Source organism: Notothenia rossii, assembly GCF_949606895.1.
Source record: "Notothenia rossii genome assembly, chromosome: 5".
Classification (NCBI taxonomy): Eukaryota; Metazoa; Chordata; class Actinopteri; order Perciformes; family Nototheniidae; genus Notothenia; species Notothenia rossii.
The window spans coordinates 4,851,601-4,879,549 of record NC_136903.1 but is presented as its reverse complement, the minus strand read 5'-3'; the positions used below and the strand labels follow the sequence as shown (position 1 = coordinate 4,879,549).

The following is a 27,949-nucleotide window of genomic DNA, read 5'->3' as shown; positions in this document are numbered from 1 at the left end:
CTACTCAACTTGACTTAATCTAAATATTTCACACAGGAACAATGTTATAATTTAAAAGGGCCCTAAAATGCACCTTTTCAGGTTCATATCAGTATGTAGTGTCTCTACTTTAAAGAGTCCTCTCCTGCTGATGTTCAGGTGTATATCAGTATGTAGTGTCTCTACTTTAAAGAGTCCTCTCCTGCTGATGTTCAGGTGTATATCAGTATGTAGTGTCTCTACTTTAAAGAGTCCTCTCCTGCTGATGTTCAGGTGTATATCAGTATGTAGTGTCTCTACTTTAAAGAGTCCTCTCCTGCTGATGTTCAGGTGTATATCAGTATGTAGTGTCTCTACTTTAAAGAGTCCTCTCCTGCTGATGTTCAGGTATATATCAGTATGTAGTGCCTCTACTTTAAAGAGTCCTCTCCTGCTGATGTTCAGGTGTATATCAGTATGTAGTGCCTCTACTTTAAAGAGTCCTCTCCTGCTGATGTTCAGGTGTATATCAGTATGTAGTGCCTCTACTTTAAAGAGTCCTCTCCTGCTGATGTTCAGGTGTATATCAGTATGTAGTGCCTGTGCTGCAGCCCCTCTTTTCACCCTCTGTCTAAAACCTGAATAACAAACTACAGGAAAGCTCAGAAAAAGCAGAATAATGCCTCTTTAATCAGGTTACACTACATTAATTATGACTCGTGAAGTATTTACAAAAAGTGTTTACATTTGTCTTAAATCTTTTCAATATTCAGATCTATCCAATAGTTATGAGTTTCTGTAGTTGTAAGTGCTCAACCATAAAATATAAGTGTTTTTTTGTGTGTTTTTTTTCAGTTTAGAAGAACTACTGCGTGGAAATGATCTCAATGCTTTTAAATCTGGAAATAATATCTTTAATAAGCTTAAACTTATTTAATTATGACACATTCAATATTTACAAAAAGCTATAAAACTAACATTTGACCTCAAATCTAAACCAGGTCTTATAAATGAACTCGGATTCATTTCCTTATTTTTTTTTAATCCAATAGTTTTGTTTGATTCCTGCTCCTGTGTCACAGTTTCCAGGTAATGGATTGATAAGATTACAGGACTGCTGATAAACCCTAATTAAATGTATCATGGGTGTTTCCTGCTGCGTGGTTTGCTCTCACAGATCAACGGTCAGCTCTTCGTCATCCTCTGAATCTTCTCCTGGACCCTCCATCTTCACCCCGAGCCCACTGTCCAGATCTGCATCGTTGAACATCACTCTGGGGGTTTTCCTTTTCTCTTCCTCCTCCTCCTCTTCCTCCTCGCTGTCGTCCTCTCTGCTGTCGGGGATGATGACCACCTCCTCTTTGGCGTCGGGGTCGATGTCCTCCTTGAACCACACAGATTTGTAGCCTTCGTCCAGACGCCTCTCTTTTGTCAGGATGGGTTTCACCTCCTTCTCGTTGTCCGTTTTGTCCGATCCCGCCTCACTTGTGTCGTCTCGCAGGAAGTTAAGCGCCACCGAAGGCTTCAAGACTTCTGCATATTGTGGAGATCCTCTAGCCGCCAATCCATCTCCACCTCCAGTGCTGCCTCCATCTTCATCTTCGTCTTTCTGGAAGGCCTCGTTGGTGTACTGGATGCCCTCCTTCTGACCCTTTTGCCCCAGCTGTGGAGGGACGAAGTAACCGGTTAAAATCAAGATTAAAGGTCTCCTAATATTCTGTTTTTCATCAATACCTCACAGGTCTCAGATATATACAGAACCTGTCTCTGATTGGCTGAAACACCAAACAGATCATTGCAGCATTACCCATAATCCCCTCTGTTTCAGCCCTGTTTCCAAAGTGCTGATTCTCTGTCTGTTACGTTAGATGAAAAGAAGGAGCCCCTCCCCACGCCCCTCTGAGAGACATTTGGTTACAAAGAAATCAATGGTGCTCTAGGAGGAGACCTTTAAGTTGAATTGTGAGGTACTTGTACTTGTATTTAAGTACAGTACTTGAGTAAATGTATTTAGTTACTTTACACCAATGCCTTTAAACTCACGGAGCTTTGGAAGAGGCTGGCTTCGGCGATCTTCCTCCAGTCGGCCTTCCCCCTCCGAACGCGTACAGCCAGAACCACGATGACCACGAGGCAGACGAACAGCAGGACGCCGAGCGAGGCACCGAGCGCCGCCATGTCCACCACGCCGAACGCCCCCCCCGGCACGATGACTGCAGGGTCAAAGGTAAATGAATAGAGGGGTCAATATCAATACAAGAAACACACACTGTGAGTTTAGATAAATACAAAGCAGTGAGGAGAGTTCAGCAGCAGTGCCAAAACTGAAGTGTGTGTGTGTGTGTGTGTGTGTGTGTGTGTGTGTGTGTGTGTGTGTGTGTGTGTGTGTGTGTGTGTGTGTGTGTGTGTGTGTGTGTGTGTGTGTGTGTGTGTGTGTGTGTGTGTGTGTGTGTGTGTGTGTGTGTGTGTGTGTGTTTTCAAGATGGTGCTCTCTGATTGGTTGCAATTTATTTGGGATTATTCCTGGCTTTTTTTTACGACATATAGCTTTATTTTTTGGCAAACTATATTGTTAATAGTGACAACATAGTATATAATCACTTTTGTATGACAATTTTAGTTTCATAACATAATATAATTGTATAACCTACTACAGTATAGCATTTGTTTAAACGTGCTTTTTATAATTTGTTATGGCATACTATATTATGACATACAATAACATGACATTGGCATTTTATATGACATAATGTTAGGACTTTTTATGACATCATTTTGACTTTCTTATGGTATTTTATATCTAGACATGTTTTATAGCTTTTATATAATGATTATTTTATGACATACTGTACATATCTATTTGGCATACTATCTAATTACTTTTTTATTGACCTACAATACTAGTGTTGGAGCGCGAGCCAATAGAAGGGCAAGTAGTGATGTCACTATGTTCAGGAAGTAAACACGTTTCAGGCTAGCGTGTAGACTTCCTGCATTTTCTTAAATAACCTGCATTTTTTTTTTTTTCAACTGGAGCCTCGCTGCTCACGTGGTAAACCGTCATTGTTCCAGTTTCTGCAAGTTTAAAAAAAATAATTGCTGTGTAAACAAAAACGGAGCGCTAACCAATAGGAGCGTGAGTACTGTTACAGAGTGATGTACTGGATCGAGGTTTTAGCATAAATGGACTAGGGAGGCTACGACTTGATTTCAGTCACACAGCAGCGTTAGTGACGCAGAGTTTGCAAATATTTCACTGTGAATAGACGGCCAGATTGACGAGTGTCATCTTAACTAAAACGTGGCCTGAGGCAGAATTAGAGAATTTGTTAAAATGTGTTTCCTGAGGGGATCAGAGGAGGAAGGGTTTATCCCAGGTGTGTCCAAACTTTTTTCACCGAGGGCCACATACAGAGAAATATACGAAGGGCTGGGCCACTCACCAGAGGTATATCGCCTCATAAGTTCAGTTATAAGTTAGCAAAATCAATCAAATGTAGGTAAATGATGTTTGTGAGTGTTGGCAGCTCATCCCTTAAAGCAGAAGCCTCAGATTGATTATAATAAGGAGAAATAGGACGGGTGTATTTCAAGCTTGTTATGTAAATAAGTTATTGGGCTTTTTTCTTATCAACTCAGATATGTTAGAACATGTTTCCAACTTTAATTGACTGAATTTATTTGAAAAGTGGTTTTATGAACACATGAATACTACTGTGTAATATATTTTTAAATGTATAGTTAAGAAGTAAAATATAAGAAAAGCACAAGTTTCATTTGTGGGCCGTATGTCATTATACTTTTTGAATTTGCTGAGGGCCGATTCAAAATGGTCCGCGGGCCGCATTTGGCCCCCGGGCCGTAGTTTGGACACCCCTGCTTTATCCTTGTTTTTTGCAGGGAATTTTTTTTTCTAGAAATCAAGACAGCCTCTTTGGAGGAGAGTTGTTACATAGTGATGTTCTGGAAGTAATCAAAGTGTCTCCACCTGTCGGGGGGTGAGCGGTGCTTTCTGTGGTGGGGTCTGAGACGGAGGGTGAGGGGCTGCTGATGGTGGTGGGGTTCGGGATGGAGGTAGTTTCTTCAGTGGTCTCCTGTAGGGCCGTGGTCAGCCTGTCTGTGGTGCTGTCAGGCAGACTGGTGGTGGTGAGACCTGCAGGAGAGCACACGATGAGGCTCAGCAGCCGCTTTCAAACCAAGTACTTAGCCGGTACTTGTTCCCACCGAACTCGGGTGAAAAGGTTCGCGCGAACTAGGGACTAGTTCCAGATCCTTTTTGGTGTGAAACCAAATCATTTTTATCTTTCTCTGTATTTGGATATTTTTAATGTAATACATACCTATTTTGTATTTTCCATTTTTAATTTGTATATGTATTATTATTTTGTTGTCCAATGTCACGCTTAGCTTTCTTTCATTTTAACTTTATATTTGGATTTTTTAAATATGTCTTGTTTTAATTTGTTTCTAAAATAATCTTAATCTGTATATTGAAAAAAACTTTATAATTATTATTTATTTAACTTATTGTTTATTGGCCAATGTTATACTTAATTCATGTATCTTTATCTGTACTTTAAATTGTATTTTATGTATTATTTAGTTGTATTTAATGTCATGGCCATTTCTACTGATCATAATTCAATTGTTGAGGTCGACTAGAATAGATTTACATTGTGCAATTTTCCAAACTCACATTGGTTTCTCATACAGCATCTCTGTAAAGTATGTGTATTCACTCTCTGTCCTACGTTCCTCGTTGGAGCTCCCCCCTCCCCCTCCCTGTGAGCCCACTGTGTTACAATGGCGTTTGATAGCAACCAGAAAATGACACCAGTAATGACAAACAGATGAGAATGCTGCGTGGGGTCTGGGTGCCGTGTTGGCGGGACGTTGCGGGGCTCGCTGCTCCGCCCTTTGAGACTCGAGGAGCTGACAGTGTGAGCTGTATTACTGGTGTCGTTTCCTGGTTGCTGCGTGGGGTCCACGAGACATGGCGAGACTCAGTCAGAACTCAGCCTGAGCACACACACGTGAGTGGAGATCCACGCAGCTGCAGCTGAAAAAAGCTCTATGCAAGTCAATGGGACTCCCTGATAGTTGAAAATCGACTCTAAAGGTCCCACCACTGCGTTTGATAGTGACACCAAGGGATCCTGGTTTGTGAGGAGCTCCACGGATTGGTCCATTGGGTCGTCGTTACGCCACTTGGTTCCCGGAAGAAAAATATGGAAAAAGATAAATGTCCATCGAGGCGTTCTGGGGCAGCACAGACAGGTCTTCTCTGTGTTAGAGTTTCACTCACTACAGGATGTACTTTGAGGGTTTGAGACTCTGCAGACCGTTTACATGCAGAAGCATAGCACACAAGGGGACGGGTAATAATAACCTTTAAATATTCTCCAATGTCATTCTTAACTTTGCATTTGTATCATTTACTTATTCGACCCTATTTTATTGTCCAATTTCAATGTTTTTTGGGACATCAGAGCAGACCAACCACAGGATTGTGTCACGCTGAATGTGTGTAAGATAACGGGCAAAGCTGCTTTTTGTTGTGTAAGCGTGTGTTGCAAAAATGACGATCAATTATCCTTTAAATCCGCTCTAACATTTCCTGATTTCTTAGAAAGATTCTTGGCAATGTTTTTTTGGGGAAAGGAAACAATCTGGGACCCAAACAAATTGTTATAATGAATTGAAAGGAACTTTAAATCTTGAAGAATAAGCAGCTTCTTCGACTTCACATAATAATCATAGATGATGGATTAAAAAAAGAAAAGGCACCAGAACCCTCCAACAGAGGCACTGGGTAACATTACATGGACGGTATTGAAAATAAAAGAAATATAAAAAAAGAAAAAGCACTACAATCAAATACTCATACAAAATATAAAACCCAGTAGAGAGAAGTGTACGGTCCAATGTTAGTTGTTATTGATTCGGAGTCAATGGGTTGCAATTATTTAGAGGTTTTGAAACAAATCAAGCCTTTTCAATTAAACAACATCAAAATTATAATTAAAAAGTTGGAAAAATTGCAAAACAACGTCTGTTATTCCAAAAATGCAGTACATGATTCATAAAAAGGTTCCTGGTCAAAACTAGCCTATTGGGGACTATGAATAGATCAAAACTCAAATTAAAGGATCATCTTATCTACAGGGGTTAGCAGCTCATTTGCATATTCCAATGTGCATGTATCAGAAGTTAATTTGGTACATTGGAGGATTATCTTACCTGACGTCACCTCCACTGAGAGCTGCGCGGTGTCTGACTCCTCGTTAGTCGAGTCCACCGCCACCACCTGGGACAACAACGTTTAGGTGTTTAATAAATAACATAAAAACGATCAAACAGCTGTTATATGTTTGTGCTAGATGTGTGAACTCACCTGCAGAGACAACGTGCCCTCTGGGAGATCCTTCGTCATGAATAAATATCCGTCGATGATGGAGAAATCACTGCTGCCTTTAACGCTGTAAGTGATGTCGGGGTTTATACCCTGGTAAAACACAGATTTAAAGGTAAGAGGTCCACGGCAAGTTCTCAGACAACTCAAAAAATACTTTGTATATCAAGTAAAACTCAAAGCTAACACAATGAATATTCTCTTGTTGAGGTTTCCTTTTCCTGTAGTGTGTTGTATATATGCATGAAAATGGTCTCCAAAGGCTAACATCATTGTTTCCCTCCAGAGAGAGTTTCTCAAAGTCAGAGTATATTGTGTAGTTAAACAAATATGAAAGAATCATAGTATGTAAATAAAGTCCACAAAAAAAAAATCTAGTTATAGGACATGTTAGAAATTAAAATCAATGTTGATATGGCGTAATTTGAATTAAATACACTATTTGATTTAAATCAGTTTTATTCTGAAAAGCCGGAAGTTCTCACTATTAGCTTAACACTTTTATTCTGAAAATTCGTCACTTCCGGTTAATATTTAGCATCTGGCGGAATCATACAATTTCAAACCTTGAACCAAGGTGAAATGACATGTGATGTTGTACACTGAGCACACTGGGATTAGCACTCATTTATTGACGCTGAATAATGTGTAGCAGGGAATGTTTAAATAACCACAGACGCCAGAATGATGCAATTTAGCTACAGAAAAAGGCAGGAATTGCATTGGACCCGCCCCCCGACAACGCCGGCCAATAGGAGAAGACCTCAGATGACAACAGGAAGAGCAAGCCAAGAATTGTTCTCTGCGACCCCCTGACCTGAACTGACCGGTCGTTGGATGTGGAGAGCGCCTCCACTCGCACATTTCATTTTGTACACCACCGCATCTTTTGTGTAATTAAATGCTGTTAACTTTTATAAGCTTCCCTTGACTCTTTTCAGTCTCTCCTGCCTTCAGGGTTCTAGAATTGCTTTCAGACACCATAAATATATATATATATATATAAAAAAAACAGAACAGTAAATCATACATTACTGTAAATGTTAGGAAATTATATAATTTTAAAAAAGGCACAGTAAAGTGTGTCATCATTGTGTTTGGAAAAATACTGTTTTAGTTAGTCATAAAAAATATTTAAAAAATGTATAGTGAAATATATAATTAAAAGGTTATTTTAAAAGTCGTAGTTTAGTGTTTTATTTATGTAGATATTTGTTCTTAAATTCATAGTATAGTATGTCAACAAAAAAGCTCATAGTGTCATTAAGAAACAGTATGTCATAAATGACTAGTTATTTGAAGCCAAGGCCGCATCCAGCCTTCTTGTACAGTCTTTATGTAACCCGGTTTATCCCGTTGAGACCGTTTCTTGATAAATAACTAAAGGGTAGTCAGTGTGTTACCCCGGTGGCGGTGTAGTCCTGGTCCGTGGCGAGGAACCTCAGCGGCTGGTCCTTGTTCTCCGGGTCTATCGCCATCGAGCCCACCACGGACACAACTCCTCGGTACTGAGTCCTCTGGAGCTGAGGGGGGTGGAGGCTCTTCACCTGGACTCTGATGCTGAGGGAGGTGGAGGAGGACTGGAACAGGTTGGTGCTCTGAGCGGCCTGCAGGAGACACAAGGGCTGTCACCAGGAGCACAACTCTACTCACTCAGAAGCTTGAATGACCCCCGAAAATAAGTCATAGTATTTAATCATTAAAAATGCATGTCATACGGTCCTATGTTATAAAAAACGATTTAAAATAGACCGTGTAATATGTTATACTTATTGTATGTATGTCTCAATGTCAATTTCCTCTGTGGGACTAATAAAGGTATTCTGATTCCGATTTAAATACATTTTGGTATAGTATGTTATAAAACATATTTTTAATAATTCAAAGTGAAGTATTTAAAAAAAATACATTTTTAAAAAGTCGTCGTATAGTATGATAAAAAAAGATTTAAGAATAATAGTATGGTATAGTCTTCTGAAAACTCATACCACAGCATATCAAATAAAATATTTCCAAAAATCATAAAAAAGTCTTCCGAGCGGCCTGGAGGAGAAACAAGGGCTGTCACCAGGAACACAACTGCACCTCAATCTGAAGCTTGAATCAACCCACACAAGTCATAGTTAAGTATTTAGATATTGAAGTGACTGTTATTTTGTATATATTGATTGTTGTGCTTTTATGTATGTCTTAATGTGTGCATATGTATACATGTGTCTGTTGATTGTATATATATATATATAGGATATACATATTTGTGGGAAAATTGTATTTCGATCTCTGTGTCTGTACACACAAACTGAAAGATTGACAATAAAGTGGACTTTGACTTTAATGAATAAAAATGCGTGTCATAGAATAGGCCTAGTACTGTATGTTATGAAAAGCGATTAAAAAAAGTGCTATATTTTAATATTATAATAGCTTTTTATGATGGTTTTATTCTGTGGGCCCTTTTCTTACTATGTGTCTTCTTTGACTGTGTTTATGTTTGCACCAAATACACCAAGGCAAATTCTTAGTACAGTATGTATAAACCTTCTTGGCAAGAAACCACTGATTCTGATTATTATATTTAATTTATATTTCACCATTAACGTTTGCTATTATCAACTATTTTTTATTTTATTTTACTTATTTCTTTACCAGAACGGTCAGGCTGATGATCCCCAGCACGTCCACGGGCTTCAGCATGCTGATGTTCCCCGTGCTCGGGTTGATCTGAAACAGCCCGCCTCCGTCCCCTGAAACACACACAGACTCAGATCCTTCCTGAAGATCATTCACAAAAACAAACACTGTGATGAAATATAATCTGCTCACCGCCCAGGAACGAGTAGGTGATCTCCTCGTTGAGTCCTACATCTCCGTCGATGGCGTACAGCGGCCCGGGATCCAGGGATAATGCTCCGACCTGCAGGACGTCATGGTGGAGATTCATTTCAAAAAGTCATAATATAATGAAAAAATGATTTTATCATATTATAATAAAAAAATAGTTTAAAGAAAAGCAATATCATAGTGTGTGGTAAGACATAGTGTAGTGCTTATAAAAAAATCCAGGTAAATATCCAGATAGTGATTTTTATATAAAGTATCCTTATAAAATGATACCAATAAAGTATCAAGATAAAGTATCGATATAAAGTGACCTGATAAGTGTCTCACCGCTTTTCTTTTCTTTTTTATTATTTATTTATTTGGGGTCACATTATATTAAAAGTAAAGTTTTGCAAATCATATCTCTTTAGAGACCCGAAAATGGCAAATTATATAGAGAACCGCAGTGACGCGCCCTAAAACCCGGAAGTAAACTTCTTCCGGTTCCTTCGACAAAGATGCAAATGCAATTACGTGTTTTAGGACGCGTCACTGCGGTTCTCTATACCGAACGAAAATGTGTAAAATATAATAAAAACAAAAAAGTACATTGTTTGAAATTACAAATATCAACACATGGGCACATGAATCTATTCACACACACACACGCGCGCACGCACGCACACACACACACACACACACATACACACACACACACACACACATCTATATACATACAGCATATACAGTGGGGCAAAAAAGTATTTAGTCAGCCACCAATTGTGCAAGTTCTCCCACTTAAAAAGATGAGAGGCCTGTAATTTTCATCCTAGGTATACCTCAACTATGAGAGAAAATCACATTGTCTGATTTTTAAAGACTTTATTTGCAAATGATGGTGGAAAATAAGTATTTTGGTCAATAACAAAAGTTCATCTCAATACTTTGTTATATACCCTTTGTTGGCAATGACAGAGGTCAAATGTTTTCTGTAAGTCTTCACAAGGTTTTCACACTGTTGCTGGTATTTTGGCCCATTCCTCCATGCAGATCTCCTCTAGAGCAGTGATGTGTTGGGGCTGTCGCTGGGCAACACAGACTTTCAACTCCCTCCAAAGATGGGGTTGAGATATGGTGACTGGCTAGGCCACTCCAGGACCTTGAAATGCTTCTTACGAAGCCACTCCTTCGTTGCCCGGGCGGTGTGTTTGGGATCATTGTCATGCTGAAAGACCCAGCCACGTTTCATCTTCAATGCCCTTGCTGATGGAAGGAGGTTGTCACTCAAAATCTCACGATACATGGCCCCATTCATTCTTTCCTTTACACGGATCAGTCGTCCTGGTCCCTTTGCAGAAAAACAGCCCCAAAGCATGATGTCCCCACCCCCATGTTTCACAGTAGGTGTTCTTTGGATGCAACTCAGCATTCTTTCTCCTCCAAACACATCTAGTTGAGTTTTTACCAAAAAGTTCTATTTTGGTTTCATCTGACCATATGACATTCTCCCAATCCTCTTCTGGATCATCTAAATGCTCTCTAGCAAACTTCAGACGGGCCTGGACATGTACTGGCTTAAGCAGGGGGACACGTCTGGCACTGCAGGATTTGAGTCCCTTGCAGCGTAGTGTGTTACTGATGGTAGCCTTTGTTACTTTGGTCCCAGCTCTCTGCAGGTCATTGACTAGGTCCCCCCGTGTGGTTCTGGGGGGGGAGTGCAGAGCTTCGTGACCATAGAGCGTGTGAACGTTGTGATCAGCTGTTTTAGCGCTGTGTGCTGCTGTACAGACTGACGTTAACAGCAGCCCTGTCTGTGCACACGGAAACCGACTCTGTCGTCCGGTGATCTAATCGCCTCCTGGAAAAGCTTCACAAGTATGTCGGTACGCAAATGCGCTTTGTGACACAAGTGACGGTACGCATTTCAGATTTTTGCCGCGCATGCGTACCTGCGTACCACTTATGTGCACCCCTGCATATACACCTATATGCATACATACCCACATACCTATACACATAGATCAACATACATACATACACACATACATACATACATATACATACACACATATATATGCACATACTGTACATATACATATATAAATATACATTCAGTCGGTGTCTCACCTCCTGTTCGTTCAGCACCACCCTGCTGGTGTATCCGTTGCTCTGGCAGACCACCGCCCCCCCCACCTCATAGCGGCTGCAGGGCTGGAACCAGGGGGGGCGGTTGTCCACGTCCACGATGGAGACCATGATGGTGGTGGTGGCGCTGAACGGGGCCCTGCTATTGGCTGCTGTCAATGGAGCGTCCTTTAGAAGAAATTCAGAAAGGGAAAAACAGTTATCATAGTAAACGTTGATACAGTATGACCGTCAGCAGAGGTCGGAGACAGTGGTCCTACACACAGTCCTTTCATTTAATAAAATGTTTATGAAGCACAATTATCAACTAATCTTAATTTGTACTTGTGATTCCTGGAAAACGTATCACATTCCCATAATGCTTACGCTGTGTTTTGGGTAAATTTGAAAAGTTGTAGCATGATAACCTGCTTTTTGCAGACATATTTAGAAAACACACACACACACACACACACACACACACACACACACACACACACACACACACACACACACACACACACACACACACACACACACACACACACACACATATGTTTTTATTATTTACTAACGTGCAGTGCCTTAAGTTGCTGCTGTAACTTCATATTCAATTTGGGATCAATAAAGTTCAATAAATCAAGTTAAATCTAAGTCTACAAAAGGAATGAATTATTGTTTATTGTTAAGCATTTTAGTTTTTTCTTTTATTACATAAGTGGGTAACACTGTAAGGTAGAAATATTTAGCTTATCTATTTTAATCGTTAATACAACATTTGAAAAATGATTTAATTTGGATATTATATATTTTATATTTTGTAACTTGTAAATGTCCTGTAGCAGAAATGTATTATTATTTTAATTGTATTCAACAAAACTAAAAACATTTAGTGTTGTGTTTTGTTTGTCTAATTAATGTCATTAATGAACATACCATACTTTACTCCCTTAATATTCTCACTTACTTGCCTTTATCAAAGTTAAAGGTGGGGTAGGTAATTTTGGAGAAACCAGCTCGAGTGCGCTAGAATTTGAAAATACACAGCCGGAAAAAATCTGCCACTTCCTCACAGAGCCCCTCCTCCAACACACACGAATGTGCACATGACCAATGAGGGCACGAGATAAGTTTGTGCACAGATGGAAGGCTAACAGGCAGGTAGGCCATCCAGACACTTTAGCCGGGCCGGCTCAGATGATTGGTTGTGCTTTTTACAGCGCCACGGCTTCCACAGATGAGATTTTTTTATGGATTTATTGTCAAAGCACTTCAGATATTCATTGCTATCTGGATGTTAAGAGCATTCCATGGAATATAACAAGTGTATCTCGAGCCGGTTTCTCAAACCACCTTTAAGTAAGTTAAAAATAGCGACATCACCCCGTCTAAAATAAATGAATTAGCAAGCCAATTATAAGATGCCATGTCATATTGGAAAAACATAAACATCTGTTCACTGTTGACTGTGTGAGCAGCAATGTGTTCTGTGAACTACATTTAAATATGCATATCAATTCAAAATGATTTTTGTGTGACAAGTGACTTGCTCCAAAACACTTTAGACATTTGGACAAGAGACTCCAGAGACAGGAACACATATTTAACTTAATTGAGTCCCAAAAATGAGATCAGTGTTTGCACTCTCCAAAAACCAAAACTCTTGCCAAGTATATTTGTCTAATTTCTAGTCAGAATATGTCTCTACACCTGGTATAAGACATAACAACTTCAGAAGTAACACTGCAGTGTACTACTGCACTGCAATAGGGTTTTGTTTTTAGACAATGCATCATCCTGTTCAGTCAAACGATCTTATTTTGAGTTGTAGCTCAGATGAAACACATATTTTTTCAAATATTTATTAGAAAATCACCAACTAACATCAGAAAACATTTGAGCATTTGCGGCTTATTCTGCCGTTTATTAAATGGTTTACCTTATTATTTGCCCTTTTTTGTTTGTTTGTTTGTTTGTTTGTTTGCTCAGCATGTAAAGCGGACTTGGCTCCCTTGAAAGGCCCTATACAAATTTCAACAATTATTTGTATTATTATTATTATTATTATTATTATTATTATTATTATTATTATTATTATTATTAATATTATTAATATAATAATAATAATAATAATAATAATAATAATAATTATTATTATTATTATTATTAATATTATAATTATAATTATAATTATAATTATTATTATTAATATTATTATTATTATTACTATTATTAATATAATAATAATAATAATAATAATAATAATAATAATAATAATAATAATAATAATAATTATAATATTAATAATAATAATAATAATAATTATTATTATTAATATTATAATTATAATTATAATTATAATTATAATTATTATTATTAATATTATTATTAATATTATTATTATTATTATTATTATTATTATTATTATTATTATTTTGTAACACAACATTTCCTGATTCTGGTCAAATATAGTTCAAAATGAGTTCTCCCAGCTAATACAAGATCTGATTCATCTAAATATCCCTTCTTGTTTCAAGGAGCAGCATTGTTTCCAGTGCGGTACTCACCTGAACGGTTAGTATCAGTTGGACACTTTTAACTTTGTCAAAGTCGACAGGTGTCACAACGAGGACATCCGGGTTTGTTGGCGCCTTCAGAGCAAAGCCGCTCTGCACCAATCAAATGGGACAAAAACAATGTTTAGATCTGCGTCTTGAGCTCGCAGTTTCCCCCTGCTTCCAGTCTTTGTGCTAAGCTAGGCTAAACATGACATCCCGGACATATACATGCACCTATTGAGAGATGGAATAATAGTAAATGAGGTCTTACAGATTCAGGCATCAGTGTGTAGTACAGCGGTCCACCGTCTAAATCAGTGGCAGCAAATCGGCCCACGGTTGTGCCACTAGGAGACAACTGGGACATAAAGAAAATGCAGTTTAAAGTTCAATATTAACTTGAAACACAGTTTGGAACATTTATATAGTTTATCACTGGAGCTAACGTCAATTAGCAGCCTCACATCTGCTTAAAGTCTCTGACCCTTGCATCATCAACAGACCCTAATTAAATGTGTACTGTGAAACTCCTTCTCATACTCTATGTGGTAAAACATATGGTTTGGGCCATGTATTGTGCTGTCGTTCAGGGGTATTGAGATGTTAAAAGTGGAGCAATACAAAGTTATCCCAACAACATTTATGAAACATTTTCGTGTATTTAAAGTTAAGATACTCTTACCTCATTTAAAGTGGCGTGGTATGGGTTCTGCTCAAAGACTGGAGCGTTGTCATTCAGATTGTCCACAGATACTACGATGGGGAGTTCCAACTTGAAACAAAGACAACATTTTTAAAGCACTCATTTTGATAATGTTTTTTCATCATTACTATTCATTTAGTACCAGTAGAACCTCCTTAGCACATTTACAAATGTTCAAGAACGCACACTGGCTCTTCAAGTACCTGTAGACTCTTTAGAACATCTTAATTAAGCCCCTAAAGAACCTCCTAACGCACCTGTAGTGTGTTATCAAGAACCTGCAATCTAAAGAACCTAGAGAAGCATACAACTTTCTCAACATCCTGTTAAACTTTGTTAAGCCCTAGAGAACCTCCTCAAGAACCTATAGCATCTCTTCAAACACCTCTACAACGTCCTCAAGCTCATAGAGAACATAATAAAGCTCCAATAATCTCCTCAAGAACACGTAAGACCTTTTCAATACCTGTTCAACCTTATTCACCACTAGAAATATGATCAGGAACCCATACACATCTCCTCAGAAAACCCTTGAGAACCTCATTAAATGTCCCTTAAAATCTCTGCCCGACCATAAATCTTCACGGGAACTCATTAACCAGTTTAGCCCTGAGCCTGTTTTCCAGGTCTCAGGCTCGAAAATGACATTCCCAGAACAAATGACCATAACTTCCCTTCTAAAAGGGTTACATTAATAATCTTTGTTCTCAAAGTAATGATAAACCTGCGAGTTGGATGTAGAAAAGTCAGAATCAATATGTTTTTTATTTTTAAAGAAAATTCAGATTGAACATAGTAAAAAACTGTAAATTATAGTGTCAGTCCTAAACATTTTTTTTACCTATAGTGAAAACTACCCTTGGATGATGGTAAGGTAGACTAAAAGCTTTAGGAATCCAAAGTACAACATATAATAAGTACCCTGTATCAAGATTGATGCAAAACAAGTGATATTTGAGCTTTTTAGAGAGGTTTTGCAAAAAAAACTCCACCTCTGAGGTGGTTTGGGTGGAAATGGGGGTTTTACCATTTCTCTGGAACCCATTGGTCGATTTTGAATAGAATCGAAGGGGAATCTCCCCACACACACACACATGGTAAAACAAAAAGGTGGGGGCTTCGCAGACGCAGTTTTACATGAGAGTGAAGCTATAGAGCTATAGCTCTAGCTCTGACATCTGGAAACGGAAAAGCTTGTTTATTGCTCATGGATTATCAGAAATCATTTCAAGGGGACACAGACACATTGGATTAACCTATGGATTAACTTCAGCAGCGTTTTTTTTATCGTTTTAATGACATTGAAGACCACTTTTGACCAGACTACGACACAGGTGAGCCATGTTAGCGTTGTTAGCTACCTAGCTCCATATGTTTTGATGTCTTTTCTTGTTATTATCTCCGAGAGTTCGTATAATTGAGTGATAATGAAGGGTACCCCTCGATTATGTGTCTCCTCACGATGTGAAACGATGGGTTGGATGTGCACCAAAGATAAATAATAAGGTTGTGAGGGAATTTCGATACAGTCATCTGTTAGCATTTTTCGCTCGTTGCTAATTCAGAGGCTCAGCGTTAGCATTGTGGGTTCTTTTTTTTTTTTCTTTTTTTAATTATCACTTAGATTAATTTCTTCCCGTTAAATGGATATAAAACATTCATAGTTTATTAAATGAACATGCCCTCAGACACTGTTTCCTATATAATAATCCATCCATTTCTTTTTAAGGAACCTGCTAAGACCCTTCAATATAATTTCAAACATCTGTACACCGTTCTCAAGAACCTGTACTACTTTGTTAACCTCCTATAGTATAGAACCTTTGTAAGCAACATTTAGAACTCAAGAAACAATCAACAATTTCCTTAAAAACCTAATATACCATCTAAGTACACCTCCACAGTTTTAAAGAACGCATAGAACCTCATCAAGCATCTGTAAAACATCTTCAAAAACGTGGAGAACCTTGTGGTGATCCATCTTCTTACACCTCTGCAGGACTCATATAACCTCATCAGGCATTTGTAAAACCTCTTTAAAAACATGGACAACCTTAGGGAGAACATGGACAAACAACTTTCTTGCCCATGCAATTTCCCAAGGACTCATAGAACTACATCAAGCATAAAACCTATTCAAGAACATAGAGAACCTAATCTTCTAACCCCTCTACAATTGTTCAAGGACTCACAGAACTTCATCCAGAATTTGTTGAACCTCTTCAATAACATGGAGAACCTTATAGGAACCTGGAATAACACCTGAGTAACCGAGAAAATCAATGATTTCAAGTTTTCTTTTCTGTCTTTCATGCCGTACTATTGGATGAACACACTGATTCATTGAGAGAATCTGCCTTCACGCTGCCTTAACAAAATGTATTCAGTCATTACAAAAATGTGAGCATACGCCACATTGAAGAGTTAAGATGAATAAACGCATATTTCTGCATCTCAGATCAACTTGTTAAGTGTAAGAGGACAGTTTTACCTTGGAGGCTGTGGCTGTTTCGGTGCAGATGATCGAGACCACATGAACTGTTTTATCCTGCAAACAAAACACACTTTATGCAAAAAACGTTATGAGACATGGGGTTGTCATCTTGTTGACACCATTTGTCAACAGTACCTCAAAGTCCAACACCTTTGCAGCTTCCATCTTATTTCCTACGATTCTGAACACGTTGTCCGGGTTTCCATCGGCCTTAAAATCAACGGTCACCCCTGGTTCGAGATTTATCGTCGCCACGACTACCCCAACTTCATTGTTTTCTGCAATTTTTACCAGTTTAGGAACCGAACAGACTGTTGAGAAAGAAGAAGAAATAGATTTAGTTAGTTAGTTTCATACCTGTACCAAATCCAGCACCAGACACCAACAAATGCTGCTCCAAAAATAAGTTAAACAATAATGAAAACAAGCTGTAATCACTTGAAACAAAAACAAAAACAACTTGAAGAACATTTGCTCTTTAAAATGTCTTGAAATGAGAAGGGATGTTTAGATAAATCAAATCTTGTAATGATCTGGGAGAACTCATTTTGAACTATATTTGACGAGAATCAGGAAATGTTGTGTTACGATATGAGCCGCAAATGCTTAAAAGCGTTAGTTGGTGATTTTCTATTAAATACGTAAACATGTGTTTCATCTGAGATGCAACTCAAAATAAGATTTCTTGACTGAACAAGATGATGCATTGTTTAAAAACAAGACCCTATATCTCACTGCAGTGTTACTTCTGAAGTTATTGTATCTTATATCAGGTGTAAAGATATTCTGACTAGATATTAGACGAATATACTTGGCAAGATTTCGAGTTTTTGTATTGTACGGACAGTCTTGCACTAATGTACATTCTCAAAGATATTGAAGTGACTCTATGTTTGTTTATATTGATTGTTGTGCTTTTATTTAGGTCTTCATGTGTGTATAAATGTGTTTGTCGATTGTGTATTGAAGGTATATACATATTTCTACATATATTTGTTTTTGTATTTGGGATTGTGGGAGACGGTATTTCGATCTCTCCGTACACACAAACTGAAAGATTGACAATAAAGTTGACTTTGTATGTCCAGAGTTACCAGATCACAGTGCAAGCTTGAAAACATGAAAAAGTCAAATACATATAGAGATCCTGACCTAGTAAAAAAAAGGCGCAGCAACCTTTATTCTTGAGTCTGGCCTGTGAACACCAAGAGGCTCACTGGTGTTACTTCCTGTTTTCACTACAGATAAAAGAATTAAGTCCCAGTCGAACCAGCAGTTTAAAACACTCACTTTGTGCGGTGGACGTATGGAGGATAATCAGAAGAAGTAGAAAGCTGGACGACGTCCTCAGACTGAAGTGAGTCCCGTCCATGTCTCCGTCCCGTCTGAACTGATCCTCTTCCGTCTGTGTTCTCACATTATCTGCTCAGGTTTATGGCTGAAAGTGGACTTTTCCCCGTCATAAAATCATAACACAGGTCTGTTTGTGTCGGGAAGCCATAAAATGTTGTTTGTGACCAATGTTCTTTTATTGGACTGGGTTCGACTGACATCACGGCTAAATGTTACCACTACACAGAAGTAAGAAGATCGAGTCACTAAATCAATCACACTTTATTTATTTAGCCTCATTTGACAAATTACACATTTGCAGTTGTTTAAAGTGACTAAGTGCATTTACTCAAGTACTGCAGTTAAGTACACTTTTGAGTTACTTGTACTTTACTTGAGTATTTCCATGTGATGCTACTTTGTACTTCTACTCCACTACAGTTCAGAGGTAAATGGTGTACTTCTACTCCCCTACATGTATGTAATACCTTTAGTTACTTTACAGATCTGGATGAATGATGTGAAATATAATCAAGTGTTAAATCAGACTTTAGTTCCACCTGGAGTAAATTCAATCAATGTTTATTTATACAGCCCAATATCACACATGTTACATTTCAATCAGGAGAGACGTGATGTATGAAATACATGTTTATTATCGGGTCACATTATATAAATGAAACATAATGATGACAGTTTATAAGAAGTGAATGAAATGGTGTTTGGCGATTAGGCCCAGGTTTTGTAGGATATCATTCGGGAAGGGAAAGAACCGTTTCCGATGAACCCCCCCGGGTTTAGACACTGGTGGTGGTGATAAGTGGTTAGGTCCGGTTGGAAGGGAGAACGTTGAGCTTGGCCCTGAGTTGGAAGCAGGAGGCGAAGGGGTGGAGGAGGGTTGCGCGTTGACACCTGGAAGACAGCTGATGGAAAAGAGGAGAGCATATATAGAGGGATTAACAGGTGCGATGATTAGGCTTGTGAATGGAGGGAAGTGATAGCTTAGCTGAGGAGTGGCGCTCCCTATCATTTAGTGAAGGGAGCGAGAATTGCCATGACGCGCAATACAAAGTGATAGGTCTTCCTGCCTGAACTTGCGCTGAGCTTCATTTGTCTCAGTGGTCTTCACAGTTTGTACAGAATATCAGTATGACAATACGACACCCTCTGTCCTTAGACCCTCTGTCCTTAGACCCTCACATCGTACAAGGAAACACTTCCAGAGAAACCCCACAGTTTAAAGGGGAACATGGGAGAAACCTCAGGGAGAGCAACAGAGGAGGGATCCCTCTCCCAGGACGGACAGACGTGCAATAGATGCCGTGTGTGAATCGAAAAGATAATACATTTACAATATAGGTAGTCCCAATCCACAAGCTACCCTGCAGTATACAAAGTCATTCAAACTAGCTGCACCTTTACCGGGTTTGAGAACACTTTCATGATCAATCATTATAAAACATATCATATATATTATTCTGAAATGGACCAATCTGCACAATCACTACTTTTACTTTTGGTACTTTGAGTTAAATTGTTCCATGAAATAATGTCTTTATTTAAGCATGCCCTCTAGAATGTGAAGAATCAGAGTCACAATAGGTTTATTGTCCGGTGGGTTTAAAGATATTTGGTGTATGGTGCAAACTAAAACGCAGTAAGACAAATTAAAGAGGCCCTTTTCAGCAACATTCTGTAACTGTGTTTGAAAAGTGCTACATTAATAAAGTCTAATACTAAAGAAATCGTTTTCGTAGACCATTTACATGCACTAAAACCTATAGAACACACTATAGGAGTGAAACCCCCCCAAAAGCACAATAGGACCTCTTTAATATTATAATGATGACCTTTCTAGTTCCTCCATTGTTCTTTCACCGTCTAATAACTCTAATTGAACAGTGCAATATATAAGAAATGCTAAAAATGAGACATGCTTAAGGACACATTCAACACACAGTATTTGATTTAACTTATTTTAATAGCAAAGATATCCGTGTTTCCGTATTGAACATGATCACAGCTGCTTATATAGAAGTGTATACAGAACATCAGGAACATGTCAGTCCCTCAAACTGCATATTTCATCTCTTTTCTGGACCTTTTCACAGATCGGCGGACCAGTTGTTGAAGACGGACGGACACATGTACTGTCTCAGCAGCAGGTTCACCCTCTCCACGTCCCCCCCCACCCCGCTGCGGAGGAAACACATCAGGGGTTAAACACTGCTGGCGAGGAAACAACATTAAAAAGGGATTTTCATAATGTTTTAACATATATTTCAGTTTCATCCCACATGCCATAAGACTGTTGACTTTTGAAAGAACATCAATAACATTCATCTGTTTGCAACTTATATCAATACTCCAATTACTTTTATATAGACTATTCTGCACTATTTCTACTATATCCTATTTTATTTTATTTACTTGCACTATTTTAACTATTTTATTGTGTTGCTCTGTTGAAGGAGCCTGTGACCTCAGAAGGTCGTTGTCATAACTACACTGTAGCTATGTACAAATGACCATAAAAGCCTTGAATCTTGAATCTTGTTAACTTGCCGACTGATTTAGCTATACAGTAAGGCACTCTTTGTTGTTGGGATGAACACAAATATAAGGGGTGTGAGAAAAAGGAAACTTTCATTTGGAGTTATACATTATTATTTAAAATGTGTTAACCAGCTCTTCTGCAGAGAGAACGAGGCCTTCATTTAGATCAGATTAGAATAGATAGATTGGGATTCGTTTTGTCACAAATCCTAAATGTATATCTAAAATATACAACAGAAAAATATGCAATAGGATACTTCGCAAAATGTGGAGGTTTTTTAAAATCTAAATCTAAATCTAAATCAGGACAAAACTGAGTTATTGAAAGGGAGAAAAGTATGAACTGAACTGAAATAAATGATATATTTGTAGTTTTTCTAATCAGGTCCTGATTAAATGAGTTGCTTATGCAAACACATCACTTCCTTTATGTTTACCGGATAGCTTAATGTACATTTACCACTGTATTCATTTCTTAAGTAGGCTACAACAATGTCATATCACGCTGCTATAATCACTTTTTTTTCAGACTGATGATTTTTTGTTTTACAGATAATTTTCGAAATGTTCTACTTTGCTATCATTTCAATCGCACAACATTAATAAAAGCATCTCAGGGGCGTCTTGTTGTTTTAACGTTCGTTGGCCGACAGATGCAAACGGCACAAAACACCTCCATTAGGAAACAGGCTCATTTATGTATTTGCAGTGTTTCGTTTATGCATTGGCGGTTCTAGACCAATTTTACTGGGGGGGCCAGTTATTTCATGAGAGGGGCACAATAAAAGCGGGTTAAAAAGAAGAAGACAGTATAAAGTAATTGTGTTAAATAAACATAAAATACAGTAAGTAGTAATTGTTTTTATAAAAGGTATTTGTTTTAGTAGTTTTTTTCATTTAGAGTATTTGCTTTAGTAACTTTAAGCGACGATTTAATTAAAAAACATAAACAGTATTTGCCTTTATGAAGTAATGAACAGGTTAATCTTCACTGTACACCCGGGTCTCTGATTTGATTTAGTTCCAATAAATCGTAATATTGTGAACTCTTTTTGGAGGCCCCCCCCCCCTAGAACCGCCCCTGCGTTTATGCAACGCTTTTAGTAAACACTATTCATGTTTTTTCAAGTTGGTGAAGATGTTTCTTCTTTTTCAGGTTTTTTGGTACATTTGTTTTGTTATATTTGCATTTTTTATTTAGCTGCAGCGTGTTTCTCCTAAAAAAAGATCATGCCATTGTAACGCGTTTGCACCTGTCAGCCACCGTAGCTTGTGTTATAAAGTGTCGCACCTCTTCTTGACGCACTACTTTTTATATTTGCATACTTTATTTAGGTAGGGCCATTATGTTATAAAGTGTGGCACCTCTTCTTGACGCCCTGCATGCGGCGCAGGAAGGCGCAGACGGAGCTGTGCTTGGCTTTCGATCGCAGGAACTCTGCGTATCTGTTGGAGAACTCGATGTCTCCCAGCTGCCTCCTGCGGTCCAGTCCAACAGAAAGCATCTGCCTGAAAAACACACAATCACAGAAATCAAGGAGTCAAATGTGATGCACCTTCACAATAAGCATGCCTTGATGTTTCTGAAGTCATATCATGCATGTTCCTAGGTAGGTAAGCTTTTCAAAGAAACTACTACTGGAGTATTGTCACACGTTCACCAATCAATGCATTTCAAGACAACTAACAGTAGATTTATCTTGCACTGACACTGTATGGAGTTCAAACATCATAGAGGTTAAACAAAGAGCTGAAACAACATGATTCAGAATAAAATGTTAAAATAAAAGTGTGTGTGGTCTTTTCAAAATGTTAAATCCATTTAAACCTGCGGTGAAAAACATTTCTCTCCATTAGGGGGCAGCAGAAACCAGTTAGGATCACATCTTTGACATATGATCTCTTAAGAGGTCCTATTTTTCTAGGCTTCTTCGGGTTTTCAGTATGAGAAAAATAAAGAGCTGTTGGAACATTAAAGCATGGACACATGTCGCTATAGAGAAACACAGTAGAAATAGATAAGTGAAAAGTGTGTGTGTTTTTTTCTTCTAATTGTTAAAGAGCAACTTCCAGGTTAAAGACACCTGTGAATCAATGTGTACGAAAATGATGAATATACTAGATTTTTCAAAATATATACAGAAATATACACTACAGTGATATCTGGCGTCGTTTTTGTAAGAAATGTTCACTTCCGCATAAAAAAGCCTCGGCACGTGACCTCCCGCGTGTGACGTAACACGGGGGACATAAGGGGGAGAGCGGCCGGTGTAACGTATTAATAAACATGGATCCCAATGCTAGTTTTGACACAGAAGAAGTTGAACATGAATATTCGAATGCATATGACGGACCACAACCTTATAATTATGAGCCTGCTAGGCGTCCAAGAGACCAGGAGCAGCCAAGGATTAGAAGAAATAACGGCCATCGCAGATAAATTGAGCTGTGGTGTGAGGAGAACCAGTGGAGAACAGGGCAGCTATTTTAGTGAGTGACCGGCGTTAGCTACAGAATGTTAGCTAACGTCACATAACAACATTGTGAAGTTAGCTATCATATATCTGGCTATAACTAAAGTAGCATTGATAATATAGTAACGTTACTGGCAGGACTGTTGATACTGATCCATAACAGAAACTAATGCGCAAGTATCAGCCGTATCTCGCGTTACCTAATGCAACTCCACACTACGGTGCTGTGTACCGGAGGAGAGACGCGAGATACGGCTGATACTGCACAAACACAATACTGCACCATGATTACAAATGGTGAAACCATGATTACAAATGGTTACAAATGGTGAAATACAATGTAAAACTACCGAACCGCTCAACTCAACGCAACTACTAACTATACCCGCGGTCAGAGAGCGGAGATGTTTCCCCTGTGTGATTTAATATGACGCGTTTGACTTATTACATTTTAAAAAAGCCGTTTTTAAGAGCAGAGCTCAAAATTGCTCCTTTCCCTCTGATTTCCTGCCCTTATCTCTCGTAAAACATATCAAATCCTACATTCACTTTTTTAATTGTAATTTTCAAGCAAGTTTAAGCATAAATGTAGAAAAAATAACAACCTGCAAGATGCTCTTTAAATCAAGTTAAACCTGCAATGAGTAACATTTCTGGCCACTAGGGGGAAGCAGAAACCAGTTTCTATCACACCTATGACCTCCAAGATAGGTTGATATTGTGAATATGATTGCGAATGAATGACTTATTTACATATCTAGCACACAGAACAAACATGATTAATCATCAGGAGACTTCTTGTTGTGTCCACCTGATGAATATGAGTCCAGTATATCCACCAGCTCCTAAAGGGCTAAACATAGAATCTCACCAATTTCCCCAAATATTTTTCTTCTGGTGTAAACTGACCTGAGTCTGGCCTCGAGCAGAGAGTCTGCAGAGCTCATCTCCGACAGAGACCACGGTGCGTTCAGGGGTCTGCTCTGAGTCAGGAAACTCTCCAACTCGTCTTCATCCCTACGGTCACATCACAACACAGGACAAAAATTAAGCTCTTTTTTTCACCAGAAGAAACTAAAAAGGATGGAGTCATGGAGAAAAGGTAAAGACAAATGTAGACTATTTTTTAAATCAAGCTGACAGTGTTCAAATTAATTTTCTGTGTTTAGTTTATATAGAAAACATCAAATAAAGGTGGAGTGTGTTATCGTAACGAAGGGGAACAATGGAGGGTTTTCTTTGGTTCATTTTTGTAGCTTTTCAGCAGCGTGTGTGAGAGTTTTTCAGGTGAACGTACCTGACAGGAAGTGATGTGGCAAAGTGAAGGAGGGCCAACAGCAGGAACAACTGAGTCACACTGATGGACGGCATCATGGGGACGATGAAGATGAGGATGAGGATGATGATGATTTCCTGAGGAGACAAAACAAATGTTCAAACCTCTAAACTGAAAAACACATCCTTTTGGTTTGGCTGTTTGTGCCCTGGAGATGTGTTGTACTGCAGCATTGAAATGTATTTTAGAAAAAAGGTTGTCCCTGTTTGGTTTGGGAAAAGCTCTCTTTCTTGAAATCATAGCGTGGTTACTCAAGATAATCCACATTTTGTTGTGATCATTTTCATGTATAGGAACTAGTCTATTTCTTCTATACTGTATGTTATGCTATAATAATTCTACTCCACCTTTGTTTAGCACTAGATACTTCATTTAGTTTCAGATTTTCAGCAATAGGCAATACGAATCATCTTAAAAAAACATTGACATACAACGTTAGGATATCCAGCTGCAGTGTGTAAAGTCGTTGAAATGAGCTCCACCTTAACCAGCTGTGATGAACATATAAATGCATCAATGAATATAATACAGGCATTTAATATGAGATTCTGAAATGGGCCATTATGCTTAACGAGTACCTATATTTTAATGCTAATACTTTTTAACTTGTACTTAAGTTAGATTTTGAATGCAGGACTTTTACTCAAGTATTTTTAGAATTTTCCAATCGCATAAGTTTGGGTTAAGTATGGCTTCATTAATTTCGGTTTAATGTTAGGGACCTTATTCTACAGCTTCGATTATCACTATTGACTGTACCATTTCACATAATGTATCTCCATCCTGTACTTGTATTGTTAAATGTTTGCAAATAAAACACATTGAGTTGCCTGTAAGGATGACACTTCCTTCAGTCAAACGGACAGTAGACACACTGAGACATAAACAAGGATAAGAGGATTACAATCCAATAAAAAAAAAACTTTATGCTTCTGAATTCATCCTGAGTTTTTTTCCAGGTCGCTACAGGAAAGAAACAACAGATCAAACCAATGAACGCTTTGAAAATAAGTGTTAAGTTGTGCAGAGACTCACCTGGATGGATCCTGCTCAGAGAGACCTGTAGACTGGACGTTTGGGTCCGAGTCGCCTCCTTTTGTACCGGCTCGGGTATCGAACCTGCGAAAGACTTCCCTCTCATTTTACTGCTGTGGTTATTTACCGTGTCCACACATCGAGTCAAAGACCTGACTTCCCTGTTTGTTCGCTCCCTGAAATCTTAATGAAATTATTGGGTCTGACTTCCTTAATGAGCTCTAATCACCTGTGAGGGCCGCCTGCTGTTTGCTCACATTAAATAATTATCACGTCAATGCAGAGAATTGATCCACAAACACACTTTTCTATATTTTTACTACTCGGATGTCTGCTTCTGTTTGCTCTGATTACAAATGTTGGGAAGTGACACAATTTAATAACGTCACATGTTGGTCACAAAGGCCCATTTTAAATTAAATGTACTTTTATTTGTGATACTTTGATGTACTTTTATTTGTGATGCTTTAAAGACATTTGGCTGATAAAATGTGGGCTTACAGTAAGTAGGAATTTGACTTCAGGACTCACTTTCTTATATTGTTGAATCAGTACTTTCTTAATTATTCTACTAAAATCAGGACAATCTTTAAAAACCAGAATGATAAATGTTCTTTAGCTCCAGTCTAAATTTCTAAAACAAACTAAAAACCTAACTACTATCAAACTTCTGCTGGACTACCGAAGACAAAATAGACAAATGGAGAACATTATCTGCAGATGAATCAACAAAAAATAGTGCAGATTAATAAAAATAAATCTTAAATACAAAGAGTTTATCAGCTAAGGTGTTTTATTGCAAAAGAAAAAGAAAGTTGAAAGATTCAACAAATATATCCAGCGGGAAAAAAGGTTTGAAAAATCTGCAAAAGGCTGCAGTGGTGAGAAATCATTATGGTCTAAAAGCCTTTGCAGACCGTGTACATGTACATGCACTAAAACCTAAATAACACACTACAGGAAAGAGAAAACCCTTAAAAGCATAATAGGAGCACTTTAACCCTCCTGTTGTCTTCGGGTCGAATCCGACCGATTTGTTGCTTTCATCAATCATACATGTTTTGTTTTACATTCAATTGCATTAATATAAGGCTTTACGATATCCTTCACAGTAGACATTTGAACATATCAAATTGCTGATCACAAGAAAAAAAGTTTTGCGGATTTAATTTTGCATTAACACCATATCCCTACATGCATTGAGGGTAAAACATCCAATCAGCGAGCCTAAACCATAGCTGAGGATCTTGGGTAATCAGTTCAGTGCTGTGTATCCCAATGATGCTCGAAATGTCCCTTATAGGCCTAGGTCTGTTTCCGGTTATTCTTATTTTGAAATTCAGTTCCTGACGGACGCCAAAAAAGCCAGAGATTATGGAATCAAACAAATAAATAAAAACAAGGATAATTGTGTGTTATTGGTGAGTAAATAAAAGTGTGTTATTTCGAAAAGAATAACAAATTAGAAGGAAAAAAAGAAAATACAGATTTCAGTATTCTGAGGCTCTGAGCCCCATTTCGTTTCCTCACAGATGACAAAAAAGGTCCGACATTATACGATTTAAAATAAAAACAATAATCGTGTCTTGATATTGAGTAAGAACATGTTTTTATGAACCCCACAGCTTCCGGTCTTCCAAGACCCGAACGGACAAAAAGACGTGCTGCAGGCACCAATATAAATACATTGCTTTTAAAATCATTCTGTGTGACACGAATTTTTTTTGGGAAAAACGAGTTGGTGAACCCGAATCAATAGATTAAATGTCGTGACTATAACACAAAATGCCGTGAGACTGGCCACACACACAGAACAATGACACATTTCCCGCTCTTATGTGCCCATCCCCCCACATGGATCACACCTGGCACACACAATACATGTTCAGTCTCTATTCTCTTTGTACATTTACTACAGTTTTTCATGTATACCAGTAGTCTGATACAATATTTACAGTTTGAAAGGGTGTTAAATTAAATTTGGTGATGATTAATGGTTTTTTTGTTAATCTAATAGCAGTTAAAACAGGAACGGTCAAATTTGACCGCGAACACCAAAGTAAGGGGCCAGCTAGCATTGTTAGCTCATTAGCAACCGAGGCTTACATTATAACAACATTTTCATACAATAGAACCGTTAAATCATA

General features: G+C 38.2%; 2 protein-coding genes across 3 annotated transcripts; both read right to left on the bottom strand.

The window, feature by feature from the left end:
- Positions 1–624: 624 nt before the first annotated feature.
- Positions 625–18,491, bottom strand: cdhr5b (cadherin-related family member 5b). Of its 2 annotated transcripts, XM_079679818.1 has the most exons (15): positions 18,360–18,491; positions 17,205–17,380; positions 17,067–17,123; positions 14,555–14,644; positions 14,144–14,230; positions 13,882–13,983; positions 11,318–11,503; positions 9,194–9,284; positions 9,017–9,114; positions 7,774–7,977; positions 6,353–6,463; positions 6,199–6,265; positions 3,947–4,111; positions 2,002–2,171; positions 625–1,621 (listed from the first exon to the last, which is right to left on the bottom strand). In XM_079679818.1, the coding sequence occupies exons 1-15, from the start codon at positions 18,439–18,441 to the stop codon at positions 1,130–1,132; spliced, it is 2,178 nt and encodes a 725-aa protein (XP_079535944.1). In that variant the 5' UTR covers positions 18,442–18,491; the 3' UTR covers positions 625–1,129. The 2 variants fall into 2 exon arrangements, with proteins under 2 accessions (XP_079535944.1, XP_079535945.1); XM_079679819.1 differs by lacking the exon at positions 3,947–4,111.
- Positions 18,492–20,506: 2,015 nt separating this feature from the next.
- On the bottom strand, positions 20,507–26,473 carry LOC307041255 (uncharacterized protein; the record flags this gene model as incomplete). Its single annotated transcript, XM_079684564.1, has 5 exons — positions 25,803–26,473; positions 24,729–24,844; positions 24,341–24,448; positions 22,323–22,466; positions 20,507–20,597 (listed from the first exon to the last, which is right to left on the bottom strand). Exons 2-5 carry the CDS (start codon positions 24,803–24,805, stop codon positions 20,507–20,509), a joined length of 420 nt encoding a protein of 139 aa, XP_079540690.1. The 5' UTR covers positions 24,806–24,844; positions 25,803–26,473.
- Between the last annotated feature and the right edge of the window lie 1,476 nt (positions 26,474–27,949).